The sequence below is a fragment of the Rhinolophus sinicus genome, chromosome 8 (genome assembly GCF_057876585.1).
Source record: "Rhinolophus sinicus isolate RSI-liver-muscle chromosome 8, RSI-T2T, whole genome shotgun sequence".
Taxonomy (NCBI): Eukaryota; Metazoa; Chordata; class Mammalia; order Chiroptera; family Rhinolophidae; genus Rhinolophus; species Rhinolophus sinicus.
In genome coordinates, this window is record NC_142508.1 from 15,289,266 (window position 1) to 15,310,498 (window position 21,233).

The 21,233-nt window shown below is 53.6% G+C and overlaps 1 protein-coding gene across 1 annotated transcript in view; it reads left to right on the forward strand.

Annotated features, from left to right (window-relative positions):
* The first annotated feature begins 1,120 nt into the window (after positions 1–1,120).
* The window catches only part of PODXL (podocalyxin like), a 53,501-nt gene continuing 33,388 nt past the window's right edge, over positions 1,121–21,233 (forward strand). The window contains exons 1-3 of the mRNA XM_088800406.1: positions 1,121–1,446; positions 2,264–2,324; positions 6,169–7,009. Coding sequence (XP_088656532.1) covers positions 1,121–1,446; positions 2,264–2,324; positions 6,169–7,009 — 1,228 coding nt within the window. The remainder of the gene's footprint in view (positions 1,447–2,263; positions 2,325–6,168; positions 7,010–21,233) is intronic.

Below are 21,233 nucleotides of genomic sequence, written 5' to 3' on the forward strand. Positions count from 1 at the left end.
GCATCTCACCTCCCACACGCTGACCCTTCTGCCCAGCATGCACTACCACCTCCACCCTCAGACCCTGGCAAACTGCTTACCCATGAGATCCAGCTCCAAGCTCCCTCCTCTGAGAAGCCTGCCCTTCCCACCAGTGGGCAGAGGGGACTGCTTCTCCCTCCCTGCCCTCAAGGTGGCTGTAAGAGAGCGGGCTCTGGAGGCAGACCCACCTGGCTCCCCCTCAGCAGCTGTGTGACTTGGGGTCTTCATTTCCTAGGGCTGCTCTAACAAAGCACGACAAGCTGGGTGACTTAAAATAACAGAAATGTATTGCTGATAGTTCTGGAAGCCGGATGTCTGAAACTAAGGTGTTGGCAACGTCGAATCTTTCTTGGGGCTCTAAGGAGAACCACTTCATGTCCCTGAACTAAGCTTCTGGCAACAGCTGGCTGCCCTTGACCTTCAGGTACATAGCTCCAGTCTCTGCCTCTGTCTTCACTGTGTCTGTCTTCGCGTTGTATTCTCCTCTCTGTGTCTCTCTCCTCTTCTTATAAGGACACCAATCATGTGGGACTAAGGGCTCACTTCACTCCAGTGTGACCCCATCTTAATTTATCTAATAACATCTGCTACGGTCCTATTTCCAGGTCACGTGGCATTCTCAGATCCTGGGGCTTAGAACCTCAGCATCTTTTTCGGGAATCACAATTAAACCTGTAACACCTGGGTAAGTTTAAACTGTTTCCTCCTCTACAAAAAAAGCACATGCAAAAGTGTATCTCCCTTCTAACGTGAAGAGTAAATGAATCACCGGTATCCCAGGCTTCCCTGGTACATAATAAACCTTCACGAAGGTAGCTGTTCCTGTGAATAATAACTGGCTGGCCCACTATGGGTTCTGCCGGGTAGAATGGACCACCTCTTAGGACCTGAGGGGTGAGGGCCAGATCAGAAAAGACTGCATGATCTCTGAGCCTTCGAACACTAGGGCAGGTGGTAGGTGGATTAACTTGACACAAGGAGAAGCAAATGCAAAGTCTTGAAGGGAAACATGAGGGTCAGAGTTGAGTATAAAGAGCCTCCTCACTCTCGGTGGGAGAAGATGGAAAGGCTAGTTGGGGCCAGAATTTGGAGACCTGGAATGCCGTGCTCGGGAATTTGGGCAACAGGAAAGTGGACAAGAGTTCGAGCAGGTGAGGACAGGGTCACATCTGATTCTGAGGACAACACTCTGGTGGCAGGTGGAGGGAAGGCAGGAGGGAGGCGAGGGTGCAAGACGCAGAGGCAGAGCCACCGAGGGTACAAAGGAGAACCAGCCACAACCCTTTCCTCTAGGAGCTCGGAGCTCCCTGAGAACTTGGATGCCAACAACCAGAGAGGAGGGCCACGAAACAAAGCTACATCTACCTTCCGGCGGATGCCAGGCAAATCACGTTTTGGTTTTCGCATCTGCAAAATGAGTTCATGGTAACATATAGTATTTAGCGCTCCAGATTACATGAAGATTAAATCACTTTAGGAAAGTAGTGCTTAGCATGTGCCCAGAGTACAGGCAGAGCTCCATGCAATACCACTCCAGCACACGTTCTGGCCCTGGTCAGCGGCCAGGGTGGAAGTAGGTAGTTGCGTGCTGTTTTTATTGCACAGGGCAGAGGAATATGGGGCTAAGAGGTCAGGGTCTAAGTAGGAGATGATATTGGAAAGCAAGTTGGGGTGTAGGTATCAGGAAGACTGAGCCAAAGTCTTCTTTTATTCAAACTTAATTAGGAATGGACTCACATCTCCCTCACCGTTTCATCTCCACGGGACAGCTTCCTTTGTTCTCATGATGGCACCTGTGGCTTTTTGAGTTGGGAGACAGACAGCCTGGGACACAGATGCATGAATGAGGAAAATCCTGAGAGCCAGGCAATGGAGTATGCTGGAACAGGGGCTGGAGTTCGAGACTTGTTCTGGAACCAACACTGTTTACCAGTTGGGTGAGGAAGAACAAGTCAGATCAGCTCTCCAGGCCTTTCAGTTTTGTTCCCATGTGAGGAGGGCTTTGGGCCAGAGAGCTCTGACACTTCCTGAGCCCCAGGCTCTCTCTGAATTTGAGGTGTTTGGGAATTCCAAGGATGCCGGTGCAGGCTGTTTCCTGGGGACCCACGCAGTTCCATTGCATTTGATGGGGAGGGATAAGCTGATTCTGTAACCCACAGCCCTGGCCTGCACTGGATCCAGCTGTCCTGGAAAAACCTCTTCATGGCGCTGCTCTGGGGCATGACCTTCTCTTCTGATCCAGCATGCAGGGCTTCCGAGAAGGAAAATGCTTGCTGAAGAGCAACGGTGGGAAAGAGCATAGAGTAAAGTCCCTGTTGCCCAGGGCTCCTCACAGAAGTGAAAGTAATAGGAAGATGTGGGCAGTGGAGCAGTTCTGCTGACATAAAAATATTACCTTCCATTTACTGAGCTGGTCAACTAGGCATCTACACTCCCTCACATTCTCACGGTGATCCTGCAAAATGGATGTCATTATTTATTTGATAGAAGAGGAGACTGTGACTTAGAGAGGTTAAGTAAAAGTTCAAGTTCACACGGTTATTACAGCGAAGGCAGGGATTCAAATTTTGACTGACTCAGCCCAAGGCTACGTCTCATCAGCCATGACAGTGTCTCAGTCCCGAACGTTCAGCGATAAAGTTCCTTTTGCCTGAGATCAGTCCTTCTCTCTCTGCTTCACAGCCCTTCTCCTCTAACTTTTCCCTTTCGACCGGCTTCTTCCTCTGGGCCCACAGTCATGGACGCTTCTCCCACTAGCTGGGTGGGGTGGAGTCTAAGGGAGTCACGAGATGTGGCCGGTGGTTTTACAAAGTTAATGCAGATTCAGTTCTTATGCCAGGTGTGTGACCACTTTGCACGGTGCCCTGAGAACACCGCAGCCAGCCACCGCCCGTCTCAGGCCTGCAGCTTCCTGAGAGCTGCCCACCAGCAAACGTTTCCCAGGCCGCCGAGAGCCCACAGCCACAGCAAAAAGGGATTAATTCTAAAATTGATGTGGAACCATAAAAGACTCGGAATAGCCATGGCAATCCTGAGAAATAAGAACAAAGCTGGAGGTATCACACTACCTGATCTCAAATCATACTATAAAACAGCATGGTATTGGCATAAAGACAGAGACATAGATCAATGGAACAGAATAGAGAGCCCAGAAATAAATCCATGCCTATATGGTCATTTAATCCATGACAAAAGAAGCAAGAATTTACATTGAGGTAAAGACAGTCTATTCAATAATGGTTCTGGGAAAACTGGACAGATACATGCAAAAAAAAAAAAAAAATGAAGTGGACCAACTTTTTAGGTCAATATACAAGAATAAACCCAAAATGGATTAGAGACTTAAATGTAAGACCTGAAACCTACAAGACAATATAAGAAATAAACTCTCAGACATTACCTTAGTTATATTTTTACTGATTATTTCCTCAGGCAAGGGAAACAAAAGAAAAAAGAAACAAACGGGACTACATCAAACTAAAAAAGTGTTTTCACAGCAAAGGAAACCATCAACAAAACCAAAAGACATCCTACTGAGTGGGAGAAGACATTTGCCAATGATATATCTGATCAGGGGTTAATATCCAAAATTTTAAAAAAGTCATACAACTCAACACCAAAAGTCATACAACTCAACACCTTTTTCTCTGAAGAGGGCATACAGATGGCCAATAGACATGTGAAAAGATGCTCAACATCACTAATCATCAGAGAAATGCAAATAAAAACCACTATGAGATACCATCTCAGTCCTGTCACAATGGCTATTATCAATAAGTCGACAAACAAGTATTGGTGAGGATGTGGAGAAAAGGGAACCCTTGTGCACTGTTGGTGGGTTTGCAAATTGGTGCAGACACTATGGAAATCAGTATGGAGGTTCCTCAAAATATAAAAAATAGAACTACCTTATGACCCAGCAATTCCACTCCTGGATATTTATCCAAAGAAATCCAAAACACTAATTTGAAAAAATATATGCACCCCTGTTTACTGCAGCGCTATTCACAATAGCCAGGAAACAACTGAAATGCCCATCAATAGACGATTGGATAAAGAAACTGGTACATTTACACAATGGAGTATTACTCTGCCATAAGAAAGAATGAAATCTTACCATTTGCAACAACATGGATGGACCTAGAGAACATTATGCTAAATGAAATAAACCAGACTGAGAAAGACAAATACCATATGATCTCTCTTATATGTATAACCTAAAGAACACAATAAACAAACAAATAAAATAGAAATAGACTAATAAATACAGAGAACAAACTGATGGTTGCTAGATGGGAGGAGGTTTGGGGACTGGATGAAAAAGGTGAAAGGATTAAGAAGTACAAATTGGTAGTCTCAAAATAGTCATGGGGATGTGAAATACAGTATAGAGAATATAATCAGTAATGTTCTAAAGACTACGTAGCGTGTCAGATGGGCACTAGACTTACTGGGGGGATCACGTAATAGATTATATAAATGCCTCACCACTGTGCTGTACACTTGAAACTAATATAATATTGAAGGTCAACTGTAATAAAATATACATATACACGTAGTCAGGGGATGTAAAGTACAGCATAGGGAACATAGTCAATGGTATTACAAAAGCCATGTATGATGTCAGATGGGTAGTAGACTTGGGGGGGTGATCACTTTGTGAGGGGTGTAAATGTCTAATCATTATGTTGTTTTGTACACCTGAAACTAATAAAAAAATATTGTTCAAGGTTAAAAAAAAAGTATACCTGGTTTCAGACAGAAAAACAAGCCTTTTGTTGACATGGATATTAAAACGTCAATGATAGTCTCTCTCTCTCTCTCTCTCTCTCTCTCTCTCTCTCTCTCTCTCACACACACACACACACACACACACACACACACACACACACAGAGTATTGATACGGAACACCCTCTGTCTTTCCCATATGCGGCTTTGAAACCAGGGCCAGAACGATTCTGCAGAAACTTCCTGATGAAAACAGTGGGGTCAGCCCTTCCCAACCTTGAAGCCTGGTTGTAGTGGCACCGCAGCCAGGGCGCCAGGGCTTCCTTCGCGGCTCTGGAGATGCTGTGCGGCGCCTGCGCGCACCCGACTTGGAGCTGAGAGGCTCAAGGAGTCCATGGTCCTTGGCACAGAGGCTGGGTCCTGGGGACCTTGCTTCCCTCCGAGATCCGTCAGGCAGAAACTCCAGATTATCAACCCACGAGACACATGAGCCAAATCCGTGCAGTCCCCCCCCCCGCCCCCCCAGGGTTAATCACCCCTCCCACTTTAGGTCTGCGTTCCCCTTTTTCCCAGACCCGCGCCGCCGCCGCCGAGCCTCCTCTGCAGGGGGCTCCAGGATCTGCATTTTCCCCCACCCCACCTCCGCCAGCAGCTTTTGAAAAAAAAGGAGGGGTGCTTCTTTGTTGTTCTTTCACCGGGTTAACTCGGTTTATGGAATTCAACTCACACCCCCCATTCTAAGTTTGCAAATTTCTCACCCTGACGTCCAGTGCTGGCCGCTTCGTTCTTTGAGGCTTTCCGCATCCTGGCCCCGGGCTAAGTGCTCTTCCCCCATTAACTTAGTTTAAGTCTCAGAAGCACCCTCTGAGGTAGGCGTTGCTATCCCGATAACGCAGACGCAAAAAACCCACGTCCAGAGTAACTCGCTCAGGGTCTTACAACCGCTAGGTTTCGAGCCCAAGTCGGTTTTGACCTCAGAGCCCTGAACCTTTACTGCTGTTCTGTATACATAAGAGTAAAAATACTAGCTAATTCTTATTGAGATATTACTATTTGCCAGCGATTGTGCAGAGTATTTCTCCAAAGTGCTCTGGAAGGCAGGTTTGCCACTCACCAGTTGTGTGATCTTGATCAAGTTTAACCTCTTTTTGACTCAAGTGAGGCTAAAAATATGGATGCTGTGAAGAGTAAATGAGTTCATACATGTAAAGCTCTTAGACTGGCACATATTAATTCCTTAAAAAGGTGTAATTATTATTATCTTTACCATCACCTCAATTTAACAGGTGAGGAACGTAGGCTAGGAGAAATTAAGCAACGAATGAGTCGAGAGTGCCCAGTACACAGTCTGCAGCACGGACCTGCTCAGAAAGTCCTGCGGAGTGTCCGCCCGCCCGCAGGTGAGCTGCACCTGACAGGTGGGAGACGTGCTTCGCGGGCGCTGCAGAACGCGCGGCAGCGGGAGGCTTCGCAGGGTCCTGAGCCGACACATAAGGCTGGGGGGAGGGGAGGAGGGGCATCTCGCTCCGGAAACGGACTGCGAGGGCCGGGGCAGTGTGGGGTTCCCCCTCGGACCCCACAAAAGCAAGGCGAGCGACACCTGTGAGCCGCGCGGGCGGGGTGCGGTCCCGCACACAGCCCCCCCCCCCCCGCGCTCACACTCAAACTCCTGCCCACAGCACCCCCCCCCCCGCCGGGCGTACACACGCGCGCGCGCACACACTCTCACACTCACACTCACACTCACACACACACTCCCGCGCTCCCCCGCCCGCCGCGCTCCAGGGCGGAGTTTCCTCCACTGCTCATTGTTCACGGCCCAGCGCCCGCCCTGCTGGGCCCCGCCCGGCCCCGCCGCCGCCGGCGCGCTCCTGGGGGAGGGGGCGGGGGCCGGCGCGGACGGGACGGGAGTCGCCGCAGCCGCCAGTCGGACCGCAGCCGCGCAGACACCGCCCGCGACGCAGCAGCGCCGCTCCTCTGCCGCCTGGCTCCGCGCCCCAGCCCCGCTCTGCGGCAGCGGCCGAGAGGAGGGGCCGCCGGAGCGCGACTCCGGAGCTCCAGGTCACCGCCGGCCGCCGCAGCCACCGCCAGGCCTCCGCGAGCGGCGCCCACGCTCCCGCCGCCTGGGTACTGGGACCCTCCGCCAATCCCACAGCCACCTGCTCCGGGCCCGCCGCCAGGACACGATGCGCTGCGCGCTGCCGCTCTTGGCGCTGCTGCTGCGGTTGCTGCTGCCACTTCCGTCGCTCTCCCAGAATGGTGAGTTGTGGCCCGGGCTCTGCCGAGTCCCCATCGTGGCAGTGCGACCCCAGCCGGGCTGGTCTGCGGGGAGCCCGCCGCGCCTCGTGGCCTGACCCAGAGCTGCCTCTCCGCGCACCTCCCGCTGGGGCCACGCGCAGAGTCCTGACCTTGTACGGTCTGTGCCCCTTCCAATTCCGAGAACGCCGTAGGTGCCGGGCGCGAGCGTGGATTTTTCCTGGGTCTCGGTTCGCGTGTAGTGGGCGGTGGATTGTGCCTGGGAAAACGGGGGCGCGACGGTGCGGAATGGGTTTGCTGGCGAAGAAAGCCGGGACTTGCGGCACGAGGCTCCATGCTTCCGCGAGACCCCCAGGACCTGATCACGGGGCATGAGGGACGGTATTGTGTAGACTGATTATACGCAAAGCGGCAGGCTGGAGGGTCATGAGAAAGTCCACGAAGCAGGTGACAAGCCTCCACTAACGGCCCACGCGGGTGATGTGTTACTCGTTCGCAGAGGTTTTCCCAAGCAACATGTGCAGGCTCAGCTCACCTAGCCCGTGCTGGGGCAGGTGGAGGGCGAATAAGTATACTTTCCATGGTCACACAGTCACCTGAATAGGGTTCCTGCCTGCATGCCACCAAAGGAACAGACCCACTCTTAACTCATTGCCAGGGCAGTGAGACCGCCTCCAGCCCCTTTGTATCAACAGGAACTTTTCTCATGCCGCTTGAGCTGCACCTTAGACCCCCCCCACACCCATGTTCCTTCTAAAGGTGAAATGTTACCCTTTTGGGGGGACAGGCGGTGGCTGCAAATCCAACCAGAGCATATGTTCCAAAGCTCCTAGGAACAGCTGTAGTCTCCGCCCCAGAGAGAGGTACATTTCCTTCTCCGTCACGGGTGCACGTGTCCTCAGAGAGAAAGAGTGACGTTCCTACCCTAGTGTCAGGAGGACTGTGGGGAGAGCCCAGACAGAGAAGGGACCCTGCTGCTGCCAGGTGCTGGCATTCGGGACTAAACTCAGGGAGAGAGTGAGATGGACTAGCAATGCAATCCCCTCTCTGCACCTGCACTGCAGGCAACCTTTGGTGGTGGGAAGGGCGTTCAGAGCACGCAGGCTTAGGCACCGGGGAGGGTGGGTGTCGCTGAGACTCCACCAGCCTGGCCTGAAAGGAAAGGGCACTCCCAGTGGAGGAGGGGAGGAGGGGCCGCCCCGTGAGGAACCGGTCCTAACCAATCTGAGGAATGGCTCTGAGATGGCAGTCAGCTGAAGATTTGCACAACCTGCAGGGCTGAGAAGATGCCAGGGGAGGGCCGCTCTCCTCAGCCCTGCTTTCAGGGCCGCTGACTTCAGTGAGCACCTTTCTGCCAGGAGACTCTTAGTGCCAACAAGAGGGGAGATGGGCTAGTTCCCAGGGCTCCTGAGCTTAACGACGCTGAGCTTTGAGGAGAGGATGCTGGCTGTGGGATGAGACCCCTGCCTGCCCTAAGAGGAGGTGGTCTGGAGCCACCCCTGGGAAAACCTGCAAGCCCAACTTTTGCTGGTTTCAAGGCAGCGACCGTCTTCCCTGGCATCTGGGCACAGCCTGGAAACCCTGCCTCTTCCAGGATGCCCTCCTGAAGCCTAGCAGAGGGCATGGCACGTGGTAGGAGCTTGATATGGGATAAATGCAAACCCAGATCCCTGCTCCCTTCCCCACCAACAAGTCACTTGGCCTTTCTGAGCTCCCCTAAAATGCGACGATTAGAATATTCAGTAATGAAGGGAAGAGCTTTGAAAAGCAGCAAGGGGATATGTTATTATTTGCATACACGGAGGCCAGGAAAGGCTGAGGGGTGCAGTTTGGTGTTTAGTGGCTGTGGAGGGAGTCAGGAAGGACTGCTCCATCTCTGCCCTTCTGAAGGTGTGGCTACCTGGGCCACAGCCATCAGGGATCGCGCGACCCCCAAAAAGCTGCTGGAATCCTGTGATTTGAGTCTAAAAAAAACATGGACTTATAGTGTGAGTCTCCTTCTTAACAAAGGAATTATCCCAGGACAGGTCTCCTCGAGCTTAGCTTCTTAGACAGGTGGATCCCGCAGCCCATAGCATGAACAGCACTCAACCAGGGGCCTGACAACCTATTAGGGCTTTTTGGTTTGATACCCATTTGGTTGAACCACATCTAAGTTGTACCTCTGAGCCTCAGTTTCCTCATGTATAAAATGGTAACAAATCTCTAACCTGCAGGTTGTCCTGAGATAACTGATGCGATGAGCTGGACATTGTACCCAGCTCATGGTCGAGCTCAGTAAATCCTGGGTATTGCGATTCATGAAGCATGTGTACTGTGCACTTGGTCAGTTACGGCACCCGGAATCGGGATTCTGCTCGTGTTTGGGGCGGGGGGTTAGGGGATATGTAGTGACGAGAACTGGAGCTTCAGTGCCACATGGTGTGGCAAAGGGAGGCATGTGTTAAAAAGCACTGAGATTTGGGATTGGGTGATGTGGGCAAATCTTCCCGAGGGAGGTGGGGGTTCACATGGGGATTTTAAAGTAAAAGGGTCAGTGTGGGATGGCAGACCACTTCTTAGGGCCTCTGAGGCTGAATGAATAGCAAGGTGTGGGGGAGGCACAGATCAGAGGCTGCGGTTCCTGAGATGGGCTCAGTGAGCTGCAGGAAGATTTTGTGGGAGGAGGTGAGCTTTCAGAGCCCGGAGAGAAAGTTCCAGGGGATAGGGAGAGGGGACAGGGTGTCCCAGTATGGTGCTGCTTGGGCACGGCTTTGAGGCAGGAGTGAGCAGATATGGGGAGGGTTGGGAGCAGACTGGTCTAAGCAGGCCTGAGAAGAGGAGGTACAGGGGCTAGGCTGGGAAGGGATGAGAAGAATGAGGGGTACCAAGGCACCAGATGGCAGCTTGGTCAGGGCTGTGGGGTGTGGCCACCCAAGAAAGGGCAGAGGAAGGGAGCTTGGCACACCAGGGAGGATATGGGAGTCCTCCTGGGCCTAGAGGAGGTACAGCACAGCTGGGGGGAAGGCGGGCCAGGCAGGGGGGAGAGGTGGCCCAGGCGGGGGTGGGTGGGGGGGGTGAGGGGGGGGAGGCGGCCCAGGCAGCATGGAGGCTGCACTCCATCCGCCTTTCCTCAGGAATCCATGTCTGAAGGGAGAGGGGCTCCTGCTGGGTGGGTGTCTCAGCCCTTTGGAAGCTGAGAGAGGAAGGGAACGCCACTTGGTTCGAGTTCCCCTGATCACGGAGGGCTGGAGAGTAAATTCCCACCCGTCCTCAGGTGTCATCGGGCTGAGAAGCCCTCCCTGCTTTCCTAGATGGAACCAGCTGTGTTCCATCGTCTGTTGGATGTCTCCCCCACCATGCCGTGAGGTCCCTGAGGGCCCAGGTCAGTGTGGGGCACTGAGCAGTTGCTTGGAGTTTTATCTGGACTGTTGAGCTGAGGGGACCTGGCCTTAGCCCCTGGCTGCAGGCTCTCTGGAAGGCGAGCCCAGGCCAGCTCGCATCCTGGGCACTGGGCTCCTGCCGCAGCTGAGCCGGTGGGAGCAGTTGTCCAGGGTCCAGGCTTCTGGGCTTGGCATCCCAGACCAGACCAGTCACTGCTGTGAGGACAGAAGCGCGCTTAGCTGGAGGCCCTCCACTCCTAAGGGAGGTAGGAAGCACCCTCGGGACCGCTCACTGCACTTCATGGCTGGGCGGTTGGGATTCCCTGGCGCCTACGCTGGGAAGGGCCTGCTTCCCCCCCTCACACTCCAGGGGCCCTCGGCAGGCCTGCCAGGTGCAAGCCCTCCCACATAACTGGACAAAGGTGTCCTTCCTCTGCCCGCCCCTTCCCACTGGCCTCAGCCCAAGACCTCCACACACTTCCTCAGACCCTGAGGCTGGGGGCGCTCTGGGTTCACTTCCTATTTGTGCCCACGGGGAACAAAGCACGGCTCGGAGCTCAGCGGGTGCGGGTGTGTGTTCCTGTCATGTTCTGTTCCCAGGGACACGGATGAGGTCGCATGGACCTCTCCTTGTCTTGTGTCCTGTCCACTGTTGGGGCTGTTAGATCACATGAGGTGGCAGGTCTGGAACTGTGACACCTCGGGCCAGGCAAGCCTCACGACTGTAGGCATTCTCTTAAGAAACGCCTTCCAGAGACTCTACACAAAAGACCCTCAGATTTGCAGTAGTGTTCCCCCTAAGAGTCCTTCAAGTAGGCTGTATACAAAGTAGAATTCAATTGGCTAAAGGTGACTTCCACACCATGTCCACGTCAACTAGAAAATCATAGAATGCAGAACTCTAGAGCTGGGGAGCCTTCTGGAAAACATCTACATTGCTCACGTTTCACATGAGGGAATGCACACCAGGCTGTGGGAGTCATTTGCCCGAGTGCCTAGTGATTCACAGTGAATTCTTCCCAGGAGACGTGTGGGCAGGTGCATGCCGATACTAGACACGGGCCCTTTCAGGGCTATTCTGTCCTGGGCAATGGAGAAAACTCATTAAAACCCTTTCAGAAAGGGCTGCATGATGGTGACAGCTCTGTACTGTGCTCAGACTCTCCCCACCACTCCACCATCAGGGTAAGCTGAGGCTGGGAGCCCTTTGTTACTCAAGAGTCAGGCTCTCTGAGAGTGTCCCAGTGCTGGCCTCCATGCATGGCGACCATCTGTGTCTCCCATTGCCTGGGCACTCTGTTGTGTCCACAGCACCCAGCCAGAACCTGGAACAAACAGGTGGGTACAAATGCTTTTTAGATGACCAGCGAACAAATGCTGCAATCAACTGCAGATTCAGGAGTGGCCCCTCCCCCCCCCCTTTACTCTGAGCCCTGAGTTCTTGTCTTTACTCTGAGCCCTGGCCCCACCCTGGATCATTAGAGCAGTGGCCAGCACAGACCCCTGGCTTAGCTTGGCCTTCTGGCCCATCCTCCCTCTGTTCCCACCCCTTTCCCGACACACACCACTTCCACCACCACCCACTCTTCCTTTGTAGACGTATCCCCCTCGGGTCAGCCACCTCAAACTTCCCTAGGGCCAGGGCGCAGGGTGGCACCCCGTCCGCCAATTGTCGTTGCCGGAAGGCTGTGTGCCTCAGCCCAGGGCAAAGAGAATTCTGAGGAATGACTGAGTAAGGCTTGCCATGCAGCCCTGGGTTGGGGTCCAGGGGGCCCTCCCAGAGCCACGCATGGGCTGACCAGGAGTCCATCACTGTCTGATATCTAACTTTGCAACTCCCTGACCCAGGTCAACATAGAAGGGAGGATGGGGAGGCAAGGACACTTTGTAATTCTTAGACTTATTGGCTCGGTGTGAGGCCGAAGCCATGCCCCTTTCTTATGTGAAGTGCACAGAGCTTTGTCCTAGGGGCCCCTCTGTCCCCATCCAGTCTGACTGACTCCTGTGCTCTGAACATGTTGACTGGAGCTAGTCTCCAGCTGTGGAAGCACGAGGTGGCCTTTGGACAGCCTCTGTCTCATAGACCATTCCAGAGAGGGGAAACTGAGGCCCAGACATTGAGGCCTCACAGATCACACAACCAGCTCTTCTTCCAAGTATCCATGTGCTTCACTCCCTCACTTCCACCAGCTATCTGCTTGAATGTCACCTTCTCAGAGAGGCCTTCAGACCACCTTGTATAACACACCCATGTCCCGTTACTCTGCTTGTTCTCCATAGCACTTATCACCCGAGTCCACTCATTTTCTTTGTCTGTGTCTCCCCTAAGTTCCATGAGGGCAGGGACTTCTGTTCAGTGCTATAACCACAGCACCTAGAACAGTACCTGGCACATAGCGGACTTTCAGTAAATATGTACTGAATGAAAGAGTGAGTGAGTGAGTGAGTGGATGGGTGGCAGAGCTGGTTTAGAACGCAAAGGCTTACCTGCCAGCTCTAAACTTTCTAACTGCAAAGCTCCTAACCTCATTCCAGAAGAAGAGAGGCAGGTGGCCGGCAGGCTGGGGTTTGGAGGAACAAACACATGGGCATGAGAGCAGGGAGGGAGGAGGGGAGCAGTGGGGGGTGTGGCTGCCTCATATCTGCTTCTGGGCCTCCCACCCAAAGGACTCTTTGGGTGAAGATTAGAGCTTGTTAGAATTTGATTTGGCTGCTCAAAGCAACTAGAAGGAAATAGTGCAGTAAACAAAACAGAAGTTATATCCTTTTATGTAACAGATGTTTCAGAGGGCTGATATAGTGATTCCGCCACCACTAACATGCTGCCTCATGGTCCAAGATGGCTACTGGGGCTCCAGATGTCAGGAGAAAGGAATAAAAAGCCTGTAGCTCTTTTGAGGTTACCTGCCAGAAGCCACACACAACACTTTCAGTCACAGTTGTTGGATGGAACTTAGTCCTGTGGCCACACCTAGCTGCAAGGGAAGCAGGGAGTAGTACTTGCCTTAGGGACGGGTAATTTTTATTTCAGGCACCCATATGCCCAACCAAAAACCAGTGGTTCAGTTATAAAGACAAAGCAAAGGATGGATATTGCAGTAGGTCACTGGCAAATGCCACCATGGACCCTGTCCCTGAAAACCTTGGGTTTCACTGCGTGGCCTCTGTCCTCACCTTCCGGTCAGATCAACTTTGCATATGCTTGAGAGAACTACAAGCAGTTGTCCTCGATGACCTGAGGCTTTGCTGCCTTCTGGCTGAGCCACTTCCAGCTTAGCCCTTGTTTTTCGGGGCTCCAGCCTTTCTGTACTGACGAGCAAGCAGTTCCTTGGGAAGCACAAGGAAACCGGGCTTCCTCCCACTCAGGTCCCTTAGCCTCAGTACCAATTAACTGATGTATCCTGGATACTACCCATGAGCAGGGCCTGCACCACGGAAGGCATGGGGGGACCTGCTTTCTCCCACTGGGTGGCAAAAAAGTGTTTCTGCACCCCATCCTCCCCTCCCCACCTCAGTGGGTCGAGTACAGGGCGGAGGGAGATACTATACTATCTTAGGAGTTTGGTCCATGGAGACTCGATGAGGTGTTCTGTGAGCTGCCTTGGGGACCACTGAGAGCTTGGGGTACACACCTGGAGGGGAAAACAGAGTAGGCCCATTTGGGGGGGGGGCTTCGCGTTCCACCCCCATCATGTCCCTTTTATCTGTTCTGCATAGTAGGTCTCCACATAAGAATTCCTTTGAGAAAAAGTTCTGCTGTCATAGAGAAGAAACATTGAAATCGCTTGGCATATGCCCCAGGTTTTGAAGTTAGAAGCATGGATTTTAGTCCGAGCTTTGGTACTTACTAGCCTTGTGACTTCAGATGTGATCCTTGGACTCTGTTTCCCCAGCTGTAAAATGGGTATGATACCATCGTTAGGGAGGGTTCAGTACAATCACGTAGGTGGTGTGCCTGACACTTTCAGTTTTATTTTATTGGCTTCAGCTTTAGCCCAGTGTGAGGTGCGATGAAACACGCTGCTGCTGCTCCCGCCCAAGCTGGACCTCGCTAGGCCAAGCTTTCTCCTCTGTGGCTCTTCCCTGGGAACCAGCCCTTCCCCGTTTAGTTACTGCGCTACAGCCAGCTCACTCAGGGTGAGGGGCCCAGTTCTGGGGGGTAAGTTGTACACCACAGTCCCACCACAGGTTAGGGTAGCCAGGGTGAGCTTAGCTAAGAAGGGGCTCCGTGGCCAGGCCCCCTCCTTTCTTGTTTCCACCCAGGTGCTTCTCACCCCAGCCCTAGAGGGCACTGCCCTCCACTTTTGGGCTTTAAGTGAAAAGAAGTTTTCCTGAAGCCATCCAGACCCTGATCCCGGCAGGTTCTGCCCGTCACACTGTGAGATGGAGTCTCACATCCCACAGCTCTTTTCCAGCGGGATGAAGGCTCTGGCCAGCCCTGCCCAGTGCCCCCGTGGAGCCTGCACACGTGAATCTCTCTCCCTCGCCTTCTAAATAGCTTTCTCACTCTTCAAAAGACCCCCACTCCTCCCACTCCCCCCGCACCAAATTCCCAGTGACACCATCCAGGCCAAGCAGTGAAGCATGATGTGGGCCTTTCTACAGTTACTTCTCTGTTTTCCTTCCCAGAGAAGGGAGGGGAGGTGCATGGGGTCGCAGTCCCGCAACTAACATCAACGAGGGAGCCGAATATTTCCTCACAAAGATGAGAAGGGGGAGGAAGACAGGAGCTGCTCACAGGGCTGCATTTGGCTCTCAATACACTAAACCCCAGTGGGGCAGGGCTCTGTGCCTCAGTTTACCCAAATGGTAAATCAGGGCTAGCCCCATAGGGCCTTCTTTCTTAGGTTTTGCAACTCCGTAAAACAAGCTGTGTCCCAAACTGTCTGTAGGAAACGTATAGTTTTCAAGATATTAATCGTTATGCTCGCAATAAATGACAAATGAATAAAAATTGTTTTAAGGCTAAAAGAGAACCATGACCCACAAACATGTGGAACACGCTGCCGACTCTATCCCCTTCCTTGGAAAATCAAATGGTCGGAGCCATTCCTCATCATCTTCATGTAACCCAGCGTGTTCCCCAAACATATGTTAACCATGGGACCTTTCCCTTTTCTCCTTCCCCCTCTTTTTAGTAGAACATCTTGCGGGGAAAATACGATTGTAACGGTAGAGTGACCAGCTGTCCCAGTTTGCCCAGGACTGAGCGAGGCATCTTGGTGTATGTAACACTCAGTGCTAAAATCCATCCAGTGTCGTGCAGAGACCTGGACAGGGCTAAAGAGCATCAAACATAAACACAGCAGGGCTTGCCTAAGCAAAACCGCTTTTGGTACGGAAACGTGGCCCCCCCCCTTCCTCAGGGCTTTCATAGGACATGGCATGGATGGTTGGTTGGAGCCACGGTGAAGGCTGCATGTACCAGTGTCTGTGGCGGGAACCAGGAACATTCCAAGCCCCTCATGGGTGTAGCCATGGTGTTGCCACTGAGAGAGAAGGGGGAGGCATCACTAAGAGAATTATGGATGTGTGTGTTTTGGGTGTTTGATGTCTGCTCAGATGGGGGCCAGCGTGGTTGCCTCCGGTTTCTTCCTTCCCGTTGGGCCTCTGTCCCCCGCAGGCCCTCAGCCTGACAGCATCACGTTTCTGTTGAAAATTCAGCCTGAAGGCCTCTTGTCCTCCTGGCCCCAGGGCGTGGAGAAGGGGGTTCCAGAGGATGTGCTGTCTGTCTGTCAGCACTGCCTCAGTGGCTCGCCAGGTGCAGTGATGCTTGCGGCTCTCTTCCCAGCTCTGGTTAAACAGGGCTTGCTGAGGTGCATGGATCTCATCCTCTTTCAGGCTGTCATTTTTCCTGGGAATCCGGGAGCCAGATGGCTGAAAGGAAGGCAGGTGGGGGGGTGCATCTTGTTTGCTGAGTCACCAGCTTGCATGTGTTTTCCAAGCTGCCGCTAGCACATCATGCACCCCTTGCAGGCGGGTCAGCGAGCTTGGGGTCCTCCCGCTCAGGCAGATGCAGCCCTGCACCTCAGCCCTAGAGGGCGCTGCCGAGTAGGGAGCCCACTGGGTCTCAGCGGGCCAACAGCCTGGCTGCTCCCTCCCCCAGGCCCTGTGCTGGCAACCCACTCCCTCACATGCCCTTTCTCCCTGCCAGGCTGCCTTCACCCAGAGACCCCCCCAGAGCACCGCACAGAGTTGCTTTTCACCCCGGGATCATCCTGGTTTGGGCCTTACCACAACCACAGCGGGCTGGGGCACTAGAGAGCTATGGACAGCTGGCTCCTGGGGAGAGGCAGGGTGGAGCTTGTCCGTAGGCTCTCATTCTCCCCTTGGAACACTGGAAGGTTGCACTTAGGTGGAAAAACACTTTGGCTTTCCTCCCGGGCCCTGGGAGAGTCTGGGAGTCTGGTCCTGACCACACAGAATCACATCTGAATTCCATGGGCATCCTGGGCAATCGTGTCAGCACTGCAGCCATAACTGCCCCTGGGGCCTCCTGTTAATTAAGCTTTGTGTATTTCTGTGTGTGTATGTGTGTATGCGGGTGGCGGCAGGCATGGAGCGGATACCCCGGAGGGTCCATTCGAGGGGTGTTGAATAAAGAGCAAGGAGAAAAAGACGGGTTTGCAAGAGGAAGGTGCCCTGGGTGGTGGGGCCCTCCTATTTAATATTTCCTAGTGGTCTGAAAGACTGGCTTCCTGATGATTTCTGCCCCAGAATTGCTGGTATATTGGGGCTGGGTTCAAGTGTGTGGGTGCAGCCAGGAGGGCTGGGGGGAGGGAAGGAGGGGGAGACTGGGGGCAGCCTAGATCCAACAGTACTGGTGCGTGAGTCATTAGAGATGGTTGGAGGGAGGGGAAGCTGTTGTCGTCATAGGTGACTGCTGGGGACAGCCAGTGACACCTTCCTGGATAACATGAGGGAGGCGTATGCACGTGTCCCGTGGTGTCCTGGGGGGCTCTCGGGATCTCGCTGGCCTACGCTCTGCTCTCTCTCCTCTTCCTCTAAACACAGGCCTCCCCATCTAATGGCCAGGAAGGGGAGCAGCTGCAGGAGTCAGGAGCATATGGGCACATATGCCCCACAGGGTAGAGACGTGCTTTGGGAGTTGGACCACAGAGATCTAAAAACCAAAGAAGGTGTGACCTGGTACCCAGGTACTCTGACCATCTGTTTGCCCATCTCTCCTGTGTTGAGGTAGGATCAAGTGGTGTCTAGGGTCCCTCTAGTTCTGACGTTATGACCCAGGGACGCAGAAGAATGTGATGTCTGCTTGGCTTCTAGAACCGGGGATACACCCAGCCACTGTTCATGGAGGGCTGTGTGTTCAGCCATGACTTGGTCCTGTAGCTCACGGGCCTCTGCTTCCCCAGCCTGAGGGTTGGGCATCAGCTCCTCTGCCACCTGCGGCTTTAGGTATGATTAGCATCACTATAAAAGCTAGACCACACTGAGGGAAGAGAAAGGCAACAGCCCTTGTGACCCACATCTCTGAATTCTCGTGGCCCTCGGCTGTGCCTTGCTCCAGAGCACTGTACCCACTGTCCAGATGGGAAATCTGAGGCAGAGGATGCTGGTGATTTACCTAAGAGTTGAGTCTTGAGGCTCCAACTAGCCCCTTCCCCTTTAGGTATGCCTTCGTGCTCTGGGCGAATAAACTTGGCCTAGATATCTGGGCTCTGTACCCACCTGGCAGAGTGGCAAGGCTGGAAACACGATAGAGAGTGGAGAAAGAAAGAAGGTCCAGGAGTGTGTGAGACACAGGGCGAGAGATGGTGCCACCCCCACACCCCTTTCAGAGCCCTAAGTCTGATTCGGTGTCAATCTTGTGGGATCTAAGCAAACCTAACTCCCTCACCTGCAGCATTTCAGAGGGAAACATTTCACCCTCTTCCCAAATTCTTCTGAAGAGCTGTGAAGTCAGCGTGTGTGAGTGTGTGTGTTTTCACCCCTCCGGGTCGCCACCTCTCTGTGTCAATTAAGCCTCCTCCACTACTTTAGGGGGATGAATTTTCAGCTGTTTGGACACCTGGCTCCAGCCAGGGCTGGCTCTGGGCTTGATTCACTTCCCTAGGTGGAACCCAGAGGACACCGAGCTTACTTGACTAGCTCTCACGTCTCAAACAAGGGGACGGCTTGGCTTCGCTTAAAAGGAATGAACATGGCCTTTAATTACACTCCTCTCAGACTTTGGGCGGGGGGGTTGCGGGGGGGGGGGACGGGGGGACAAGGGAGCCAGCTCTCAATTGTTTAATCATATTCGTTTACGAAATTTGTTCTTTTTAAGCAACACCCTTATTGGACCCCCAGCCCCCACTGGCAAGCTAAGAACTCTCGCTAAGAACTCTCCCATCTTCCAACACCAAAGAAATCCAGATTCTGTGCTTTCTAGGCAGTAGTCATGCTTACCCCCCCAACCTCTGGGGTCAAACTGGGGCCAAACACAGTCTTGACTTTATTTAACCCGCTTTGCAAAGGAAGTGGGGTTCCAGGAGCCGGCGAACTGAACCGAAGCTTCTCCCTGGACCCCACCTCCCCCCAGCACACGCAGATTTAGTCTGGGAACAGTGTACTACCTGGCTTATTCTGCAGCAAGGATGCAGGTGTTATTCCTGGAAGGGGCAAACTCTGTCCAGGACAGAAAAAAAGTTTGGGAATTTGGAAAGCTATGCTTGCTACCTTAACCTTCAACTTCCAGCAGGCGGAAACCCGTCATTCCCTGGGAAATTCACAGGCCTCATTTCACAGAATTTTGTCACTCCATTCCCAGAGGCGACTATCCCACCGTCTGTACTGGACTTCCCTCTGGCTCCTGGCCCTTGTTTGTTTTCAGCCGGGAGTGGAGACTGGTCCCTGGCGGAGGTTTCCAGGAGTGGCCGAGAAACCCGTACGCATCTGGTATTTTCATGGCTTCGGGAGGTGGGGTGGGAATGACAACGTGCGCCCTCAAAACAGTATTTACCGAGGTTGTTTTTGAACTGACTGCTAAGGGAAGAGCTGGAGGCCATGTGCGTGCGCTTTGGCTGTGGAAGTATGTATGAGGCTGAGGCCTCAGAGGGCAGCAGGTGCGCGGGGCAGATGGGGCCAGATGAAAAGCTGGGCTCCCACGGGCGAGCCCTGTACCATGGCGGTTACTGTGGGAGGAAGTAGAGCTCTCCGCTCACAGACGGCTGCGCCCCCACTGCTCCCTGCTCCCCTTCTGATAGCAGGTCGTGCCTCCCCAGCCCGACTTCTGCACCTCCTCAGAGGGTGTGGGAGACGCAAAAGGGAACACGTGTAAACCTCTCAGCTCAGTCTTGCTGATATGATAAGGCCTCGATAACGGCTAGTTCTAAGTTTAAGAGCAATGATGAGAAACAGTTTTTGATGTGGAGAAAATTCCACCATATGAAGAGAGCGGAGCTCACACACACGCCTGTGCCCCACGGTCTCAGACCTGCCACGAGCTCAGCAGCACACATAGCACCCTGCCGCCTGTCCCACAGCCGCTGGCACAGATATCTGTCCCGAGCACACAGTACATGTTGGCAATATTGCCAGCTCAGCTTCCATCCAGCCCAGCCTGCCCCTCGTAGGTCTGGAGTATTTCTGACATGTTCCTCCAAAGCTCATACATGTTTTTAAAAGTTCATTTTGTTCCAAGATAGAGATTTCCCTGTCCCTGACAAACGAGACCAAGGCCCCAGGAAACGCCAGGCTCACACAGGACGCGGGTCTCCCACCCCGAACCTTCTCTTCCTGCAGAGGCTGCGTGTACATCCCATGTGTGGCCCTGGAAACAATCGTAAAGAGGAGCTGAGGGGCACTCTGCCTCCTCCCCAGGGTGCTGGCCTGCTGTCCTGACCTTTGTACACAAGCCCTTCCTGGCAGGCGAGGTGAGCTCAGGCAGCGGGCATCGCGCCCACCCCTGTAGGCCGCTGGGTTGGCGGCTCCTGGGCAGGCTGCCCGCTCAGACAGGTCAGGATTCACATGGTCTGCAGCAGGCGCAGGGATTAGGAGGCCCTGGGAAGGGTGTTGTTTTAAGGAGGTTAGTCCTTCTTTCCAGCCCAGGAAGAGCCCCTGGGCAGCCTGGCAGTCCCCACACAAAGCCTGACACACCTGTCCCAAACCTGCAGGGGTCAGCATGTGCGCACCCTTCTAATTAGGAACAGCCACAACAGGCCCAGGCCAGGGACCTCCCCGTGGGTGAGAGGGGAACCAGAGCCGGGGCAGCGGGGCTCACCACAGGTAGAGGCAGGGCCGCAATCTTGGGTGGTACAGTTGATTGAATTCCAAGCTCTCCTCTTACCCCTCTGCCTTCAGCAGCAGAATTGTAATAATGAGTAATCCAAAGAATGCATTTAGAAGCTTCCTGCTCAGGAGCTCAGTCCTGTTCCAGGGTGGGGGTGGGGTTCTGCCTTCTAAGCCTCACCTGCAGAGCTTCTGATGGGGGTATGCAGCCAGCTCTGCCTCTGATTCTCATTAGGAGGGATTGCAGAGGTCATGGAAGCCACCCCTCTGAATCGTGTGCAAACTAGGGCCCCTGAGCTGGCATGCACAGCCACTCTGGAACAGGCCTCCCGGCGCCCGCTCTGCACCCACCACCCCATCTCCTCCAGCTGAGTAACAATTGGCCGGCCCGGGAAGGGGTCAGGGAAGACAGAGCCAGTGGAGTGGCCCACACAGGGTGGCATCTGGGCAGTGAGAGGAAGGAGCTCAGGAGATGGGTCTGGAGCTGTATGCTCAGCTTGCCCTGGAGCCAGCCCTCCTGCTTCGTCTCCCATCCCACACTGTGGGCCGTGTCCACACAGCTCAGCCTGCTGGAAAGGCAGACATCTGCTCCCTCAGGCGTGCACTGCAGTGTTGTGCAGTGTTCACGGCAGGCC